The sequence below is a fragment of the Ambystoma mexicanum genome, chromosome 6q (assembly GCF_040938575.1).
Source record: "Ambystoma mexicanum isolate Mex_15411 chromosome 6q, UKY_AmexF1_1, whole genome shotgun sequence".
Lineage (NCBI taxonomy): Eukaryota > Metazoa > Chordata > Amphibia > Caudata > Ambystomatidae > Ambystoma > Ambystoma mexicanum.
This window is the reverse complement of record NC_090937.1, coordinates 794,660,444-794,677,804: the sequence shown is the minus strand read 5'-3', so window position 1 is coordinate 794,677,804 and position 17,361 is coordinate 794,660,444. Positions and strand designations below refer to the sequence as shown.

General features: G+C 41.9%; 1 protein-coding gene across 1 annotated transcript in view; it reads left to right on the top strand.

Annotated features, from left to right (window-relative positions):
- The window catches only part of ASIC5 (acid sensing ion channel subunit family member 5), a 593,203-nt gene that overhangs the window by 410,755 nt on the left and 165,087 nt on the right, over positions 1-17,361 (top strand). Inside the window, exon 7 of the mRNA XM_069630322.1 lies at positions 11,417-11,473. Within this exon, the coding sequence (XP_069486423.1) occupies positions 11,417-11,473 (57 nt within the window). The remainder of the gene's footprint in view (positions 1-11,416; positions 11,474-17,361) is intronic.

Below are 17,361 nucleotides of genomic sequence, written 5' to 3'. Positions count from 1 at the left end.
TGCCTTTTTGCACCCCCCACTTGATCGCTGTATAAGTCTACAGCAACAACCCCCATTACACTAGTGCACCTAACAACCACTACTACCTGCTGCACCTATGATTATGAGTAAAATCTTAGGGACCCTGACACTCCAACTCATACTTGGCCTTCTCGCTACAATGGCCATTGCCACTCCCACCTCATGCTCCCCCAAGGACAGAAATATGAGAATGCAAGCAAGACTGCCATGTCTTTACGATCCCAAAACAAAATGTAATAGAAGTTCTACATGTAACACAGTCCATTCCATAGAACCCCCAATAAAAACATACAGCAATATAATGCCCACAAACTGTCCTCAGACCATCCAGATACCACTCCCAGAAACACTCAGAGAGTTAACGTATCTACCACCATACCTCCCCCTAAGACAAAAAATACTAGCACCCTATCACTATCTGGCTCACTTATCAATGCTAGATCCATGGTGGTCCACGCCACCGAGATCGCTGACATACTAACCAATGAGAATCTGGATTTACTGGCCATAACCGAAACATGGCTCTGTGAGGCTGCAGGACCTGCCCTCATGATAGCTGTACCAGACGGATACCAGATACTCAGAGCAGAGAGACCTAACGCCAGAGTTGGTGGACTAGCCATCATCCACAAAACCAACCTAGCTCTCAGGCTTGCCAATGCCCCACCCAACCAATCCTGTGAGACCCTCACTGCCAAACACCACCTCTCTAACAACCGGACTTTAACCATACACGTGATCTACAGACCTCCTGGGCCACTAGGCTCTTTCGAAGAACACTTAAACTGTTTCCTAGCCAACAATGGCAAAGACCACTCGCACATATTGCTTATGGGCGACCTTAACCTCAGATTTAACGATAATGACGACAAACATGCCCAATCAGTTGTTGCAATTCTAAAGGACTACCGACTGACACAAAAAGTCACCACTCCAACACACACTAAAGGAAGGACCTTAGATTGGGTTGCCGACCTAAACTTCAACATTACTATTACAAACACCACTCCGCAATCTTGGACCGACCACCATCTCATCACCTTCTCTGCCTCCCTGGACCTTATCCGCTCTAATACCATAGTAATGGCACCACCTCTCCCTACTAGGAGTAAAAAAGACATCACAGCAGAAAAGTTATTACCTCATCTTCTCCCTAACCTCAATAACCCACCCAACAGTACAGATCCCACCTTACTAGTCAAAGCCTTCAACTGCACCATGACCAGGGCATTAGACATTATTGCACTGGTCAAAATTCGCAAAAGCAAACAGAAAGCCCACCTCAATACATGGTTCACACCCCAGTTGAAGGAATTAAAGGCACAAAAACGAAGGTTACAATCCACATGGAACCACTCGCCCACTGAGGAAAACAAGCTCAGACTAACAAACCTCTCTAAACTGTACAAAAAGGAAATAATTAGCACAAAAAAGAATACTTTCAACAATAGAATTTCCAAGGCTAAATCAGACACCAAGGAACTTTTCGCTATCCTTCGCGAAATTGAATCTCCCATACCACAGGTGGATAACATTCCCAAGGACAAGCTATGGTGTACTGACATTCAAAATGCCTTATCGAATAAAATTACCTCCCTCCAACTCAAAATTACTAAAAAGAAAGACTCACTACTGCTTCCGGACAATCCTCCAACAGCAACCATCACCTCTCACACAGAACTGTGCCTCCCACCCTTCAGCTTCAGGAAAGTCTCTATTATTGAAACAGAAAAAAATCATACTCTCGCTCTAACCCTCCAATTGCAAAGGTGATAGCTGCCCACCCCAAATTATAAAGGATGCAGCAAGAGATTTAGCCCCCTTCATCTCTAAGCTCATCAATGTTTCATGCACAACTAACCTAGTACCGAACAACCTTAAACACTCCAGGGTGCTCCCATTGCTCAAAAAACAAACCCTGGATCCATCCATACCGACTAATTACAGACCTATAGCTACGGTCCCCTTTCTACTGAAAATCATCGACAGAGTAGCATATCTATAAATACAGGACTACCTAGAAGCCAACAACCTACTAAAATCACATCAGTCTGGATTCCGCCCCCTCCACGGCACAGAAACAGCCTTGATAGACCTAAAGACCCAAATTGACGAGCTAAAGGACAAAGGAAACTCAGCTTTGCTACTCCCCCTTGACCTATCAGCGGCTTTTGACCTAGTGGACCACACAGTCTTATGTAACCACCTCAGGTCAGCCGCCCATTTCTCAAGAGATGCCATAACCTAGGTTCAATCCTTCTCAGCGAACCGCACCATGAGAGTCTTCTCCCCTCTCGCAGCTGCAGATCCCATTCAAGTCCCCTGCGGTGTACCTCAGGGATCTTGCGTCTCCCCCACTATGTATAACATCTTTACTAAGCCCCTGTTCGACAAGTTGGATAGACTGGGTGTCACTTACACTAACTACGCAGATTACACCCAGATCCTCATCTCCTTTTTGAGCAACTTCCTGGAGGACTCGGCCTTAATAAATAAGATATACCACCTCATTCAGGCATGGATTGCATCCCATGGCCTCTGCCTGAATGGCCTCTGCCTGAATGACGACAAAACTGAGCTCCCAATCCTAGGCTCTGAGACGGCCATAAAAAAACTTGACCCCAGCTATGCCACCTTCAATTTTGATAACAACAACATCAAAGTCGTCCCTGCTGATAAAACCCTTGGCTTCTATCTTGACTTAGCGCTTACCCTCAAAAAGCAAGTCAACTCTCTAGCATCTTCCTGAGCATAAACCTGCAAACTGATCCGAGCGTGCAGACCATTGCTTTCCGAAGCCAACCGTATCAGCCTAGCCAACGCACTCATACTATCTAGACTGAACTATTGCAACGCACTTTATGCGGCCTCTAATAAATACATCTTAGACAAATTGCAAAGACTTCAAAACAATGCCCTAAGAGCAGCTCTAAATATTCCCAACAGAGATCATATATCTGCCATCAGAAGAAATGTTCACTGGCTCAATATAAAAGACAGGGTCCTCCTCAAAACACTTTCCCTCACATCCAAATGCCTAAATAACATAGCAACCCTGTACCTTACAGAGAGTATAACAGGAAAACCTCAATCCGGCCCATGAGATCAGCTAACGCCTTCACCCTAGAGGTTCCCAGATACAAACTGAACACAGCTGGCGGCTCCGGCTTCCCAGTTAATGCTGCCCAATCCTGGCACAAACTCCCATTAGAGCTTAGAACTGACTAACCCTACCCCTCATTTAGGCGTAAAGTTCTAGTCTGGTTATGGACCAATAATGTCTAATTTGAGCTGTTGCTGAATCCCCCCACACCAGGCAGCTCACCGGCCTGACCTCTGCACTACCAATTGGTACTATGCTAATTTGTCTCTGTAAATTTGATCACTCTCTGTAACACTGCATAACTATCTTTGCCTGTATATAACTACGTATGTATATAACTACCTTGTAACCAAGCTGATAGTATCCTTGTAACGCTTGTGCCCAACTACCTACGGGTCTCAGCTGTGCCATATCAAATAAACAAACAAACAAACAAACCTGCACTGCCCCCCCTGGCAATCCTTGCACCCAGGGACTGTTTCTGTATCCCAACAGCCCCTACTAGCACTTGGCACCTGATGTCTGCACTTACCCTTGCCACCAGCTGACCGCACCTTTATTTATTGTCTTTATTTATTTTACTTTTATCCTATGTATTGCACTTTTACCCTTCCCACCTCCCCTGCACTTGTGCAATCTCAATGTCACTTGGCCTAGTCGGATTGTTCTCTCTGTCTTTCCTCTGTTCCCCCTCCCTTGCCTCGTTGCACCTTGAAACACTTGTGTATAGGAGTGTTATAAATGCCACATCATATCATAACTCAAAACATGCATCAGTCTGCAGACCTCACCTATGCTATATTTTAAAAAGCATCAGAACTGGTCTGCTTACTGAAGATGCAAAATCCATCTTAAATAGTAGACCAAATTCATAGCTATATGGTAAAAACACATCTACTCCTGGAATTAACTCAACAAATTATAAAACGCATGTCCTTAATGCCAACCCTAGCAAGCTGTAGTCAATATAATGAGACAATGTTAAAAAAAGAAATGAAACCCATACTGCATGTCGGCTCCACAGGCAAACTAGAAGTGCACGGTACGACAATCCCTATGTGTCAACAAGCAACATCATGACTAAATAGCTTAGAAAAATCTGTCTCCTACACAGCTGCGTTGGAGAAAATGTTAACTTTGTGTCTAAACTGCAGACTAATTCTAAAACATAACTGTGATGTAGAACAAGGTTTAGTAAATGGAGAAAATGGTAAAGTTGTTGGCTTCCAAACATATCCACATGACAACAACATTCAGTTTGTCAACATCACTTTGACAAACTTACAGAAGTGAAAAGAATAGGCCACACAATAGCACAATGCCTTCTTTTCAAAGGCATGTGCATACATAGAGAAAAATTCTCTCTGTCTCTTGCATATGCTGTCACTATTCACAAATCGCATGGTCTAACCCCAGATCATGGATTGATTGACATTGGCAGCACAGTGTTTAAAGAAGGTATGAGTTATGTAGCACTTTCATGTCTACATAAACTTGAAGGTCTATTCCTTGTCAACTTTGATGCAAACAAAGTCAACGCTGAAATTCCTTGCATCCTAGAATACAACAGGATATGTGTACTGTACACCCCAATCTAGATATAAACCCTGTACTTCATGAAGATAAACCTTTAAAACAAAAAGCAATACAAACAGAACCTATAAGAGATATCTCAACAATACCACCAAAGAAACAAAAAACAACTGCTTTTCCATCAAGCAATACAACCACAAAACTGTCTAGTGAAAACACAACTACACATCCTTCACAAAACAGAAAGACAAATATTTGTCCTAATAAAACAAGTGCAGGCCCATCAAATGACACAGAGACACAACTCCCTAGTCCATTTAAATTCAAGAATGCAACTGGAGTAAATTGCTATGCAAATGTAGAAATCAATCTTCTCTTCCAAATGCCACCAATTGTTCAAAACATTTACTTGAACAGCTGAGACCAGTTGTGCCACAAATACTCCTGATAACACTTACAGTGGACTATTGTATAGGAAGGGTAAAATTCACCATAAACACAAGAATTTCTAATGTACTTACTACAAGTACTAGAAAACAAAAACATACCTATGCAAGAAATCTTCCAGATTGCACACACATGGAAACATACATGCAGTCACTGCAACCATGTTTCATAAGAAAACATTCCTAATGATTGATTTGTGTATGTATTCATACCAAATTGTGAATCATGGCAAATTATGCACTTTTTGCAATTCAGACAATCGTTCCACCATACAAATAAACCCACATAGCCAATATCTTATACTAAGACTTTTAAGGTACAATGCAGATGGTGCCAAAAACAACTGTAAGCTTACTAAGCTTACTAGCTTCACACACAACCAAGTATCACTTGGCAAGAAAAACTTCACAACAGTAGGCATAATATACCACACTGGTTACCCAACCACTGCAGGCCACTATATGTCATATGTCAAAAAAAGTAAGTTGGTTTGAATGCAACAACACATACTTTACTCTAAAACATAGGTTAACAGCAAATCTACCAAATGCCTACTTAATATTCCAAAACCCCAAACTTAGTCACTGAACTGTAGCACAATCAACAGTTATAATACACCAACTGGTATCTAACTACATCCATAATACTACAATAATACTTTTAAAAGGCAAAATAGTTAGAATATGCCAAAAGGTATTTAACTACATTGCACTACACTTCAAACATGCCATCACAATTCTTCTTACTACAAAACTTCTTCTAACATCCAATATAGTTAGACTGCACCAAAATGTCTAAGTTCTTTAAACATTCCCTTAATTACAACACACTTCAAACACACATACTGTCCCACTTAGACTCACATAAATGTAATAGACTGTTTTAATCCCCTATGTATTTTTTTCCAAATGACCCAATGATTATTTAAAGTCTGTACAACAACTGTGTAACACACAATAACGTTGTAACAAATATAGTACATCGCATGTACTGATTATGAGGGTCTAAAAAGTACCTGAATATGTGAAATGGTATGCAATTAAACATTTTAAATGATCCTGTTTAACATATTATACTTTGTTTTTTTCATAGAGAAAGAACCAGAGATTCCACCTTCATTAGCGGCTGCAACCAAGTAACCCTACCAAATGTAATCCTATTTGTTATCTTTCCAAAGAAACAAATACAAATTTGATACGCACTACCCTCAATTTTACTGCAATCATAAATGCTATTTACACTTCAATTGTATTATTCCACCATATTACAAATACTGTATACTCCCCCTACAGTACCTATAATTACTATACACATATTACTATAATGGTCATAGTCAGTGGTCATATTCCTGGGGGTATGGCCTATAATGGATATGATCAGTGACCATGAGAAAAACCCACAGGGCTGCTACCTCAGGCCCTATAACATATACAGGGCCTTTGGTAGAAGCCCTTTAGTTATTTAATATACACAGAGCCTGCGATAGCAGCCCTGTAGTTATGGTTAAGTTGCTCAACTCATAGAAAGAACACTATTTGCGGGGTTTATAACTTTGGCACCATACAATGAATCCTCACCAAACTTGGCAAAACAAAGTATATGGCCCCCTCAGAACAATTTTGGGTAGTTTGGTGTGGTTCCGATCGGGAGGGGGCAAATGTAATATAGGTGGTCCCGAAATGTGTGCAAATCCTCATAGAAGCAATGGCAAGAAAATGTTGTTCATATCTACAGCCCAAACCACTGGACGGATTTTCAACAAATTTACGCTATGAGCTGCAGTTTGGTCCCAAAAGCATGCTTTTGTAAATTTGGTGTGAATCCTTCCAGTAGTATTTTAAAAAATTGGCCAAAAAATGAATGATATCTGTAATCCAGTCCCCAGAGCTACTTCCTGATTCACGGTCTGTGGACATGTCTGTGCCAATTAGGGGTTGGTGTGCTGTTGCAGAGATCGTATGCACCTCCTGATTAGAGGGTGAATAATGTGAGGTGTGTCATATTTTTTGAAACGGTCCCATGTTGGATCCACGGCAGCCACTATTGTCCGCGGATAGTGCGTTGAGGAAAAAGTCTGTAAAACACATTTGGGGTGATTTCGTGGCCAAAAGAGGGGCTGGAAAGGGTGAGCAAGTGTAATCAAGTTGATATGGAGTGTTTTTTATAGGTAAGTGCAGTGAGAAAAAAGTGGGTAAAACACATTTGGGGTTATTTAGTGGCCGAAAGAGGGCCTGCAAAGGTTGGGGAGTGGAATAAATTTTACATGGATCCGTTTTTAAAGGTGGAAAAGGGTGTGCAGGTGCGGCCAGGTCTGCAGTCAATGTCAATATCCGCAAACATCATTTGGATGGCAGGGGGATCTGAGTGAGTCTTGTTATTTGAAGGTTTATTGTACATACTTGTTATATGGTTTCATTATATTGTTGTGGTTGTGGCCAGTGGCCAGATTCTTGGGGGCATGGCCAGAGGCTATGCCCCAAGAATCTAGCCAATGGCAACTCATAGTATAGTAATATGTGTATAGTAATTATAGGTACTGTAGGGGGAGTATACAGTATTTGTAATCAGGTAGAATGATATAATTGAAGTTTATATGGTATTTAGGTATCTGTAAACTGGACTACTGCAACCACCTCTTCCTTAACTTCCTCGTTGTTGTCTACGCCACCTTCGGCTAATCCCAAATAGGGCTGCAAGACTTATCCTTGGCTTCAACCCCAGGAATCGCATTGCTGCAGCCCTAAAATGTGAACATTGGATTCTAGTGGTTGCAAGGATGAATTTCAAGATTCTCTGTATAATTGACATGGATTTCTGGGGCCTGGCACTACAATATCTCCAGATTTGTCTTCCCCAAAACTTCCCTGCTAGAGCCCTTTGCTCCTCTTACTCCAATTCTCTGCTTGTCAAAGGCTTTTTTAAATAGAGAGTGGGAGGCATGTCTCTCTCTTTAGCTGGTGCTTCTCTTTGGAACAGCTTTCCTGCTCCTCTTGTACTTTAGCTGGACTTCCTTAAGTTCTGGAAACTTTTGAAAACTCTGCTTTTCTCTTTCTCCTTTATTTAATCCCTTCTTCTGCTAATTTATACAAGTGCCACTGAGACTGGTGGCCTGGTTCCTCATCTCATGACCCTGACAGGTTCCAGGCCCTATATCTAGTCGACACCAGTACCTCCACTCCGCCTTTCAGCACTGCCCATGCGGGTCCACCACCTCTACTCCAGCAGTAAGCCAGTGGCCTCCCACCTTGGCATCTCTCTGCACTTTCTTTCTCGGCTTCTATGAGCATCTGGCAATCTCTACACTGCATTCCATTCATGCACTTCTCTTACTGCACAATGCATATGTGCATTTAAAGCAGCAGTGTGTATAAGCAAGGGAAATGCAGGTGCAAAAGATTTCTACAACATTCTTAAGTGCCTGTTAGTGTGTGGAAGTGTAATATATTGATAGGGCTATATGTAGAGTTTTTTTAACTGATTGGTGGATAGATGTGTGCATGTCTGAAAGCAGGCAATGAGGGAGTGTTACAAACATAACAGTAAAAAGGGTAGGTGGGCTGTCTTGTAGGATGGTGCGCACGTGCAATCCAAGTTTTTTAATGATGCATGTCCTGCCGAGGGGAGTCTGGAGGCTGTGGATAGTCATGAAGGTCCATGGATTATGACCTTATTGTATGCTAGAGAAAAGTATTTGGGAAAGAAAATTGTTTCTGTGCTTTTTTCTTTTTCTCTAATATTCTGTATTGTCCATTATTTCCATTAGCATTGCACAACATGCTAATGAGAATGTTGGATAATCTTATTGAGTCAACTAAAAATTTAAAGTAGATGGAGTATATAAGGTTATTTATTTATTTCAATTTTTCAACTGTGGAAGGTGGTTTGTAAAAGGAAGCTTTTATTTGGTATTTTTTGATTTTGCATTTTTTTTCTTTTTTTTGCAGGAGAGCCCAGGAAGTAATGTGGGGAGGGAAATGAGGGAAGGAGCACCAACCACAGATATGTACAGGGCAGGCGGAGAGGGGAAGATGTTGGGTGTGCGTTAAATCTAAGGTAGGGGGCAGTGTTTCTCATGCTACTTGGGCACTCTGTGCATTTTACTATGGTAGTTTTAGTCTTTGGTACACCCCCAATGGTGGTAACAAAACGCCACACTCATGATTCTCTCTGGGTGCTGGAGGTAGGCATTTCCTCTGTCTCATTTTCCTAGTCCTGTTGATTCTTTTCTGCATCATTGAACTTTTTCTGTTGTCCAGGCCCTCCAGCTGATGGTGGTGGTGGCTCCTGGGGAAGAGGAATGGCCATGGCTGATGCCATTTTTGAAGTTAAATAGCAGTTGTGCTAATATTCTTCTAAGCATGTGTTCTCTCCTGGATTGCAGATGAAAATCAATAATAATAGGTCTAGGAGATGTTCTGGGGTACATGGTCAGCTTGCAACTTCCTAGATCAGCTGAATATACAGTTTTGAACTGTTCCCAAAGCATGGGCCCATTTGCAAACACATCATCACACTGCGCGTGCGTGCGTAGTCAAGTGACACTGCCCGGAAAGTCTGCGGTGATGTCAGAAGTTCACAAACGTCAGCAAACATAAAAAAGTGCAAAAAGTTGCATAAAGGTAATAGAAGTGTTAAAAATGTTGCTAGTGGGTGGGGAATAGCACAATTTTAAGGTGAAACTATCTAGATCGGCCGGAAAGGCTGCTATATTGGGGGTAAGTATTATATTAGGAGGTTGTAGCAAATTAGGGTGCACTGGTAAAAACCCATGACATTCAGTGAACACACTTTGTTAAAAGGACATTATGGTAAATTGCACAAATAAATACCTATGAAATTCAGTTAAACAACTTTGTTAAAGGGACGTTATAGTTACAAGTAAAACCAGAAAACCACAAATATTTGCCAGTTATAGTAACATAAGCAACCATACTTCATTCCACCACCGTGCACTGCTAACACTAACACCCAGGACATCAACGATGACATTACAAATGTCATTGATGACATCACTGATTACATATAACCACAAAAGTGATGGGTGTAAGGTTTTGAATGAACCTGAACCAATGGCAGTGCTGTGTGCAACCTTCCACACCACCATTTTTGTAGCCCGTCAGGGCCATTGCAAAAGGGGTCCAGCCATGTGCAAATCAATCAGGTACTGCCACCAATGTAAGCAGCCCAGCTCGAACTGCTAGGCCAGGTCCCCTCTGCACAGAAACACAAGCAACCCCAGATATGTTTCAGCATTGCTGGGCCTCCTCAGTGAGGTGCAGCTTGGTTCCCTATGGCGCAGTGAGCAAGGGACCCACATCTGGGCATACCCTCACTCACAGAGTGAGACAAACTATAACCACACAGGTGATGGGTGGAAGGTTTTGAATGAATCTGAACCACTGGAATTGCTCTGGGCAACCTCCCATACCACCATTTTTTAGCCCATCTGCGCCATTGCAAAAGGGGTCCAGCCATATGCAAATCATCCAGGTACTGCCACCAATGGTAGCAGCCCAGCCCGAACTGCTAGGACAGGACCCCTTTGCACAGAAACACAAGCAATCCGAGACATGTTTCAGCCTTGTTTGGCCACCTCAGTGAGGTGCAGCTTGGCTCCCTCTGGCACAGTGAGCAAGGGACCCACGTTCAAATAGCCTGTTTTTAAGGGGCCATGTACAACAGTTAATTCTAGTGTAGGACATTATTAACATACCAGAGCCTGGATGAACATAGTCGCACACAGTAGCCCTCGTCAAATACCATTAAACGGTTCTACACTACTCTACTCTAGTCAATGCCATACATTTTGTTTCATATAGATGTCTCTAAAGTGACAACTAAAAGCTAAAACCAAAAAGTGACATTTTTAAGTGAACGGCAACCTTTGCATACACTACATATTTGCCTGATCTCACAGTATAAATTCCTTTGCACGTGAATGTTGGTTTCATTACCCAAGTATTACCGTGATCCAAAAACAAATAAGCATGCAATAATGGACAAAGTATGTTCAAGGCTGAGTGGACCCGGCCTGCATTTAAACTGTGGTTATCCATGGAGCATATGCCAAACTGAGCTGTATAAGCAGTCGAGTCCCCACTGAGTTATGAAAAGCTGTTAAATAATCTGTCATACTATTACATTCATCAGTAATAACAATTTTATTTGTTCCTGTTTGTAAAAACCTGGGGCCCGATTCATGGAACGTTTTCCTATGGGATTGCACCATTATAAAACACTTCCATGAATCAGTCCCCTGGGATATAGTTGCACATACAAAATGTGAAATTCTCCTATTCTCTGCTATTTTAGGAAATGGAACAGAGTGTGACCTGGAAAAGCTGTACAAATGTGTTTCACCGGCACTCGGTAAGTATGTTAGAGTAGTGTATTGTGTTTAATATGTGATTAACGTGTGCATCAAATATTAATTAAACAAGCAACTGATTTTCTTTGAATATCAGTCTTGCTTTTAGCAGTGTAATTTGCTCTCTTCTGTCTGACAGTTTAGGGGAGGCCCTCGAACTTCCCTAAACGTTCCCCCACAGGACACAGGCAGGAAGCCCACGCTTTACTGGGTTGGTTCAACCCCACCTATGAGATTTCAATGGGCTCCGAAGGGTTTGACCTGCCTCAACATTTATATGGAATAGAGCAACCACAGTCCAATTGGGAGACTCGAGAATTGAGAAGGGAGTTTGACCTACGAATAAGACCTCTTGCAATATTTTACAAATGGTTAGAGGGTCTTCGTGGGTCGCATCTTGAGTGATTTTAGTGTGTTTACATGAACTCTGGAGAGCTTTGGATAGGTTTGGAAGTTGTTTGTGGTATTTGGCGATCCCTTTTGAAACCACTTTTGGCTGGTTTTAGGTGTTTTGTGTGTGCTTTTTAGGCCCCCTCTGTAATCCTCCCTTTTTACACTTACTCTCTTATATAAAAAAAGTTCACCAAAGTTATCTTGCTCTTACCTGCTCCATTTTCCTTTTGCGTCACTCAAAAATGCAACACAAGTTTTAAAATGTTTCCTAACAATTTTCCTTTAATTTTCCTTGTATATAGAGACCTTTGTGTTGTCCCAAGAAGTATTCCTGCAAACGGTTGCCATGGGTTTCATTTGTGTAGTCCATGTACGTGTCTACTATGTGTGCGTTTTGAAACTCTTCCCAATTGTGTGAGCCCTGCATGCATCCCTTTGCTTCTCTTTGTCATTTGTTTTGTGTTGTGCACATTGATAACTTAGCCAACATGACCTTTGAAGTGGAAGGAATGTCTTGGGCAGAAGATCAGAGTCTGTACTACTCTTCATACTCTATACAAGAGGTTGATATAGTCAGCCAGGAGGGGGTGATGGGGATTCAGGAGGACAATACATCTATATGCGCACTCCAATGTAGTGCATAGTAAATGCTAACTTCAAAGGGTAAATATACAACTTAGGGTGCAGGGGAGGAATACAGACTCTTACACAGGGTCTGATGAACATACAGTAAAGAGACACGTTGAGAGCAATATATATGTATCATTAAGCTGTACCCCAAGGGTTGCAGGGGTTACAAATGTATAGCGTATCAGTACATTTGTTTGCTTAGATTCTGTTGACATTGTATTGCACAATCAGTGCCTGTGAAATCAGCCTCATTTGGTACTGTGATTTTCAGTCTATATGGTGTGCAGGGGACGGGAGTGTCTCTAGTAGTACACACTTGTTTCTTTACGGTGACTCTGGAGGGGCAGATGGGTTGAGATGGATTTTGTGGAGAGGAAAACCGTGGTTGAGGAGGAGATAAGGAGATTAAAGTGATGTAGGCAGGGGAATGGGTCATTCCATGATAAACTGTTTGTGGCTTTCATAGGCAGGTGAATGGTATGGAGCATACTATAGTAGAGGAAGGGGGGATGTGGAGCCAGGAGTGGTAACCCAGGGTTCACATGGGTCCCCCTGTAGTAATGTGAGGAAAAAAGAGAGGGAGTCAAGTGGGTGTCGGCAGTGAACCACTACAAATGGCCTAATTGACTCTCCTGTCAAATAGAGCAATGCACAGTGCAAAAAGCAGTAGGGAAACAGATGGTGCGCCCAAGGAGCAGTCTGCACGGATGCAGAAGGGTGTAGGGGCCAGTGAGTGATTGACTGCAAATAATTTACAATGGAGAAAAGGTACAGAGAAACATGGTTCTGATCTGCAGGAAGAGCTTGAAGGCAACAGGGACATGAGGAAGAGGAGGTGGAAGGGGCTTTTCCTTTCGAGGGAGTCGTGCCAGAGAAGAGAGTCATGGGGTTAGACTCACTGGCCAAAGAAGGTTGATCAGGTGCAAGCTGGACATGATCAAATCACCGACTGGGGGATGTAAAGGCAGCTAAAGGCTCACTCCTTGAGTATCTTCAGTAAGTGAGCCAGTACATGGACCTCAGAGCTAGCACAAAGGAGCTGGTACATCAGCAGCATGGATAGTTAGCTACAATGATGATGCAGGACAATGGGAAAAGGGTAGAGCAGGAGGTGGTGGTTCTGTAGGGGAGTGAAGAGCACCTGAGAGAGCTGCCAGAGTTGGTCCCCCAGGAGATGGATTAGGAGGAGGAGACTGGGGGCACTACAGCATTTCCACCCCAGTTAAAGGGTCAAGAATCTCTCAAGTGAAGGTAAAGGTGTGTCAGAAGTCATCCCTGCCCATGATACCACATTAGATCTGGTCATGGGTCTATTTCAGTTTGGCAGAGGGTAGAACTGCCAGGAAGTAAGTAGGCACAGTAACATGCACACTCTGCCAGAAGATAATTAAGTAGGGTAACACACAGAATAGTGCTTGGAAACCTCATCAATACACATGCACTGTTGCAGACATCAAGTTTCACAGACCCACTACCGTAGTACTTTCTTACTTGGTGGTGGCAGTAACCAGGAAGCATCAGATAACAAACTAGTTCGTAGGTGGTTATGTTCTAACAAGCAACCCTTACACTACTTACTCTTGGCCAGCTGAAACCACTTCCTAACTCCCTTTGTCTGGCCCAGCACAGCCAGACCTACTAGCAGCATATCAGGGACACTTTCCCACCACGCCCTCAAATTGGTAGTGGTAGAGTTCAGAATGTGGCACAGTCTGCTCCAGACTGAAGAGACACAGGGATAAGGAATGCAGGCAAACAATGCCTCACTTCTGTCACTAAGTGCAAGCTTGATGCCTTGGCAGTTGTGGATGCCATGCACAATGGCATGCCTGTGCACCACCTTACCCCTTTGTAGGGCACTGGGAAAGAGGGGAGTAAACAGGGAGACATGGAAAACTTGAAAAGTCAGTAAGCTTACACAAGTGTGTCTGATGGTAGGTGATGCCAAATAGATTTTTGCTGAACCTTCACTTTGCAAGTATGGAGTCAGTCCAATTTGTGAGTGTGTTAGTAGGCCTTAGATAGTGGGACTGCTAGTTGGTAGAACATACAAGTTAATCAGATCTTCCAATTTGTAATTGTGGTACTTAGAGCAAGAGAGTGGACAAGAATTAGTATTGCAAAATGTGCCTCAACCTTCCTGCCTTACATGTGCCCAGAGTTTTTGGACAGTAGTTGTGAGCTTCTCCTTCACAAACCTGTTCAAGTACTCTAGGCATAAGAGAGTCCATTATTTTAATATGGGTTCTATTGCTGCAGCCAGGCTGCTCCAATAAATAACGTTTGGGCAATTTCATATTTTCTTATTTTTCGCAATTTCGTATACTACTTAGAATGTTTATCTCCATCATCACCTTATGAATGTTCAGGAAAGCATTCATTAGAGTTTGATAAAAGGATGAATTTGTGAGTAAGAATTGTCACAGAATACAATGAGGTTTATGTGTGACCCAGGTGCCATGCGTTGAAAGATATGGAGCTGTACAGTTAAAATGAAATGGTATGTATCCTGCAGTACAAAATTGTCCGTTAGTCCTAACTGATATTGTTCTAAAATTGTAACAGTGATCATTGCACTGCTCAATTTTATCTTCTGCTGTTTGTCACCTGTCTAAATGTAATTGTTTTCATCTTTTGAAAAAATAGTAAATGTTTGCTGGGCTTTGCTGATGGCAAGGGTGTGTTCTAATGCTTAGAGCGTTACACGGTCCTTCACACTGCTTCAAGAACATAGTCCTAAAGGCAATGTACGGAAGTGAAATGAGGTAGTGCCAGCGCAGAGTATAACAGTGAGGATAAAAAAAGAACAAGGCGTTTTCTGAAAAAATGATTTTCAAAAAAGGAATATGGTGGTAAACATATTGACAATATTATACCAAGGTCGTCCTCGAAGAGACAACTAAAACTCAGCAACTTTGGGATGGTACAATTAGGGTCAAATAGGTTGTCTGTATGCCATCATGGGATCTGCTAGCAAATATGTTGATCTGAGAGGGTTTGTAAAAATCTATGAATCACCAAGATTCTCTGGTATAATTGTGTGGTACGAACATGCAAATGTGTCCATTGACTGCAGTCAAGGGGTGGTATGCTGACCTGTCACCTTTTTTTATTTTTTACAAGTATGTGGAAAATGCCATCTCTTAAGGAGTCACAGGGAAGAAGTGCTAATATCGGCCCTGTGTTTCTCGAAATATGCTTTTGTTGCATATATGGCAGGTGGCAAGATGTGTTATTTGCTTACCTGCTGTGAAATAACTTCAAAGGACAGATTTGTTTAGAGCTGAGAGTGTACGTTATATTTGTGCTGTTGGCCGAGGAACACGTGGTGTTGATATGATTGCCTTCACAGCTGTACTACTGGAAGCATGTGTTTTCAGACCGTTTTATGAAAAGACTGTATTCTGGCACGTTAGGATCTGGCTTTATGGGAATATTGTTTACACTTAACAAGTGAACGTGTTTGTCAATGCTTGGATTGACAATAATTAGACTCCCTTGTTCAGTGTTGTTGTTTCCCTCAGTATTTGTGGTATCCTCAAAGAAGTGTAGTCTAAGTACTGTAAGTGATTTCAATCCTGCATACACCCAAGTCCCGCCCAGCATGTAGTACGCAATTGAAACTCTTATATATTTTTATCAAGAAGTTCAATATTCTGAAGATATACCACTCTTATCACACCCTTCTCATGGAACCCCCCCCCCCCCCGGTCACACTGAACCAGGAACCAGGCTAGTTTGCAAAGGTAAATATTAATTTATGTATTTGGAATTCAAATTACAATATATTTTAATAGGTAAACAACAATCACCATTGGGGTGATAGAACACTGAATAGTATCTTTAATACACTGGGAATCAAGGAATGAGCATCATAAAACGAATGCAGTACAGAAAAGAATACTTTTGGTTTGGTTTCGAACAGATTGCACTATGGTTAGAGGTTCCCCCTGCAACACCCCCTAACCCACCAATAGGCGATTAAATAGATATGAGGAGAGAGCAGGTATTCAGGAATAGCACAAATCAAACAGAATATCACTCCCACCTTCCCCCTTCAAACACAAGAGAAAAACGGATTTGACTTTTCAGCTGTCAGATGGCTTTGAAATTGGCTTTGGAATTGAGTGAGCAAAAACACCAAATGTGATCAAAAATACTTAAATTGTTATATATTCTTATGGGAGCCACTTTGACAGTTTCACAAAATCACAAGCAATGGTTTTGTCAAAAGAAAACTGTGGAAATCTCAATGTCCAAGTCGGAAACACTTTAAAGCTATTTCACACGTGTAAAGCCTTTCAGAATTTCAGTTCACGGCAAACCTTTCCTTGTGCGATATTCGCTATAACGGGAGAAACTGTTTTGCAATGGATAGCTAAGGATGTTAGGAACAAATAGGAGTTGAAATTTCGCTTCTATCATAAAAACTGAGGGAGTTATAAAGGTTTTAGTGAGAGTCGTTTTTGCAAAATAGGCACGAGAATGGAAAACAGAAATGCACTTTGAAAATGACAGCTGGGTTTGCTCACACTAGATTATGACTATGAAAAAGAGGATGCCACACATGAATGTCCACAGTTACGTGGCCGGCGTAACCCTTCACATGGTGGATACTCACTTTATTTCTGGGATTCACTTTAGTTACTCAAAATCACTAATGACTTATGATTTTATAAAACAAATGAGAGAAAATCAGCGCAAGAAAGGTTCTGACAATACTATCATTCTGACATTAAAGATAGGATGGGTTGAGATTGGGATAAGACACTGCAATTATACTATGGGTCACTGTTATTCCTATTAATACTCACCGGTTTTGCACAGGATCTGCCCTTCTTGTTTCCGGGTAGTTCAATCAGCTGGA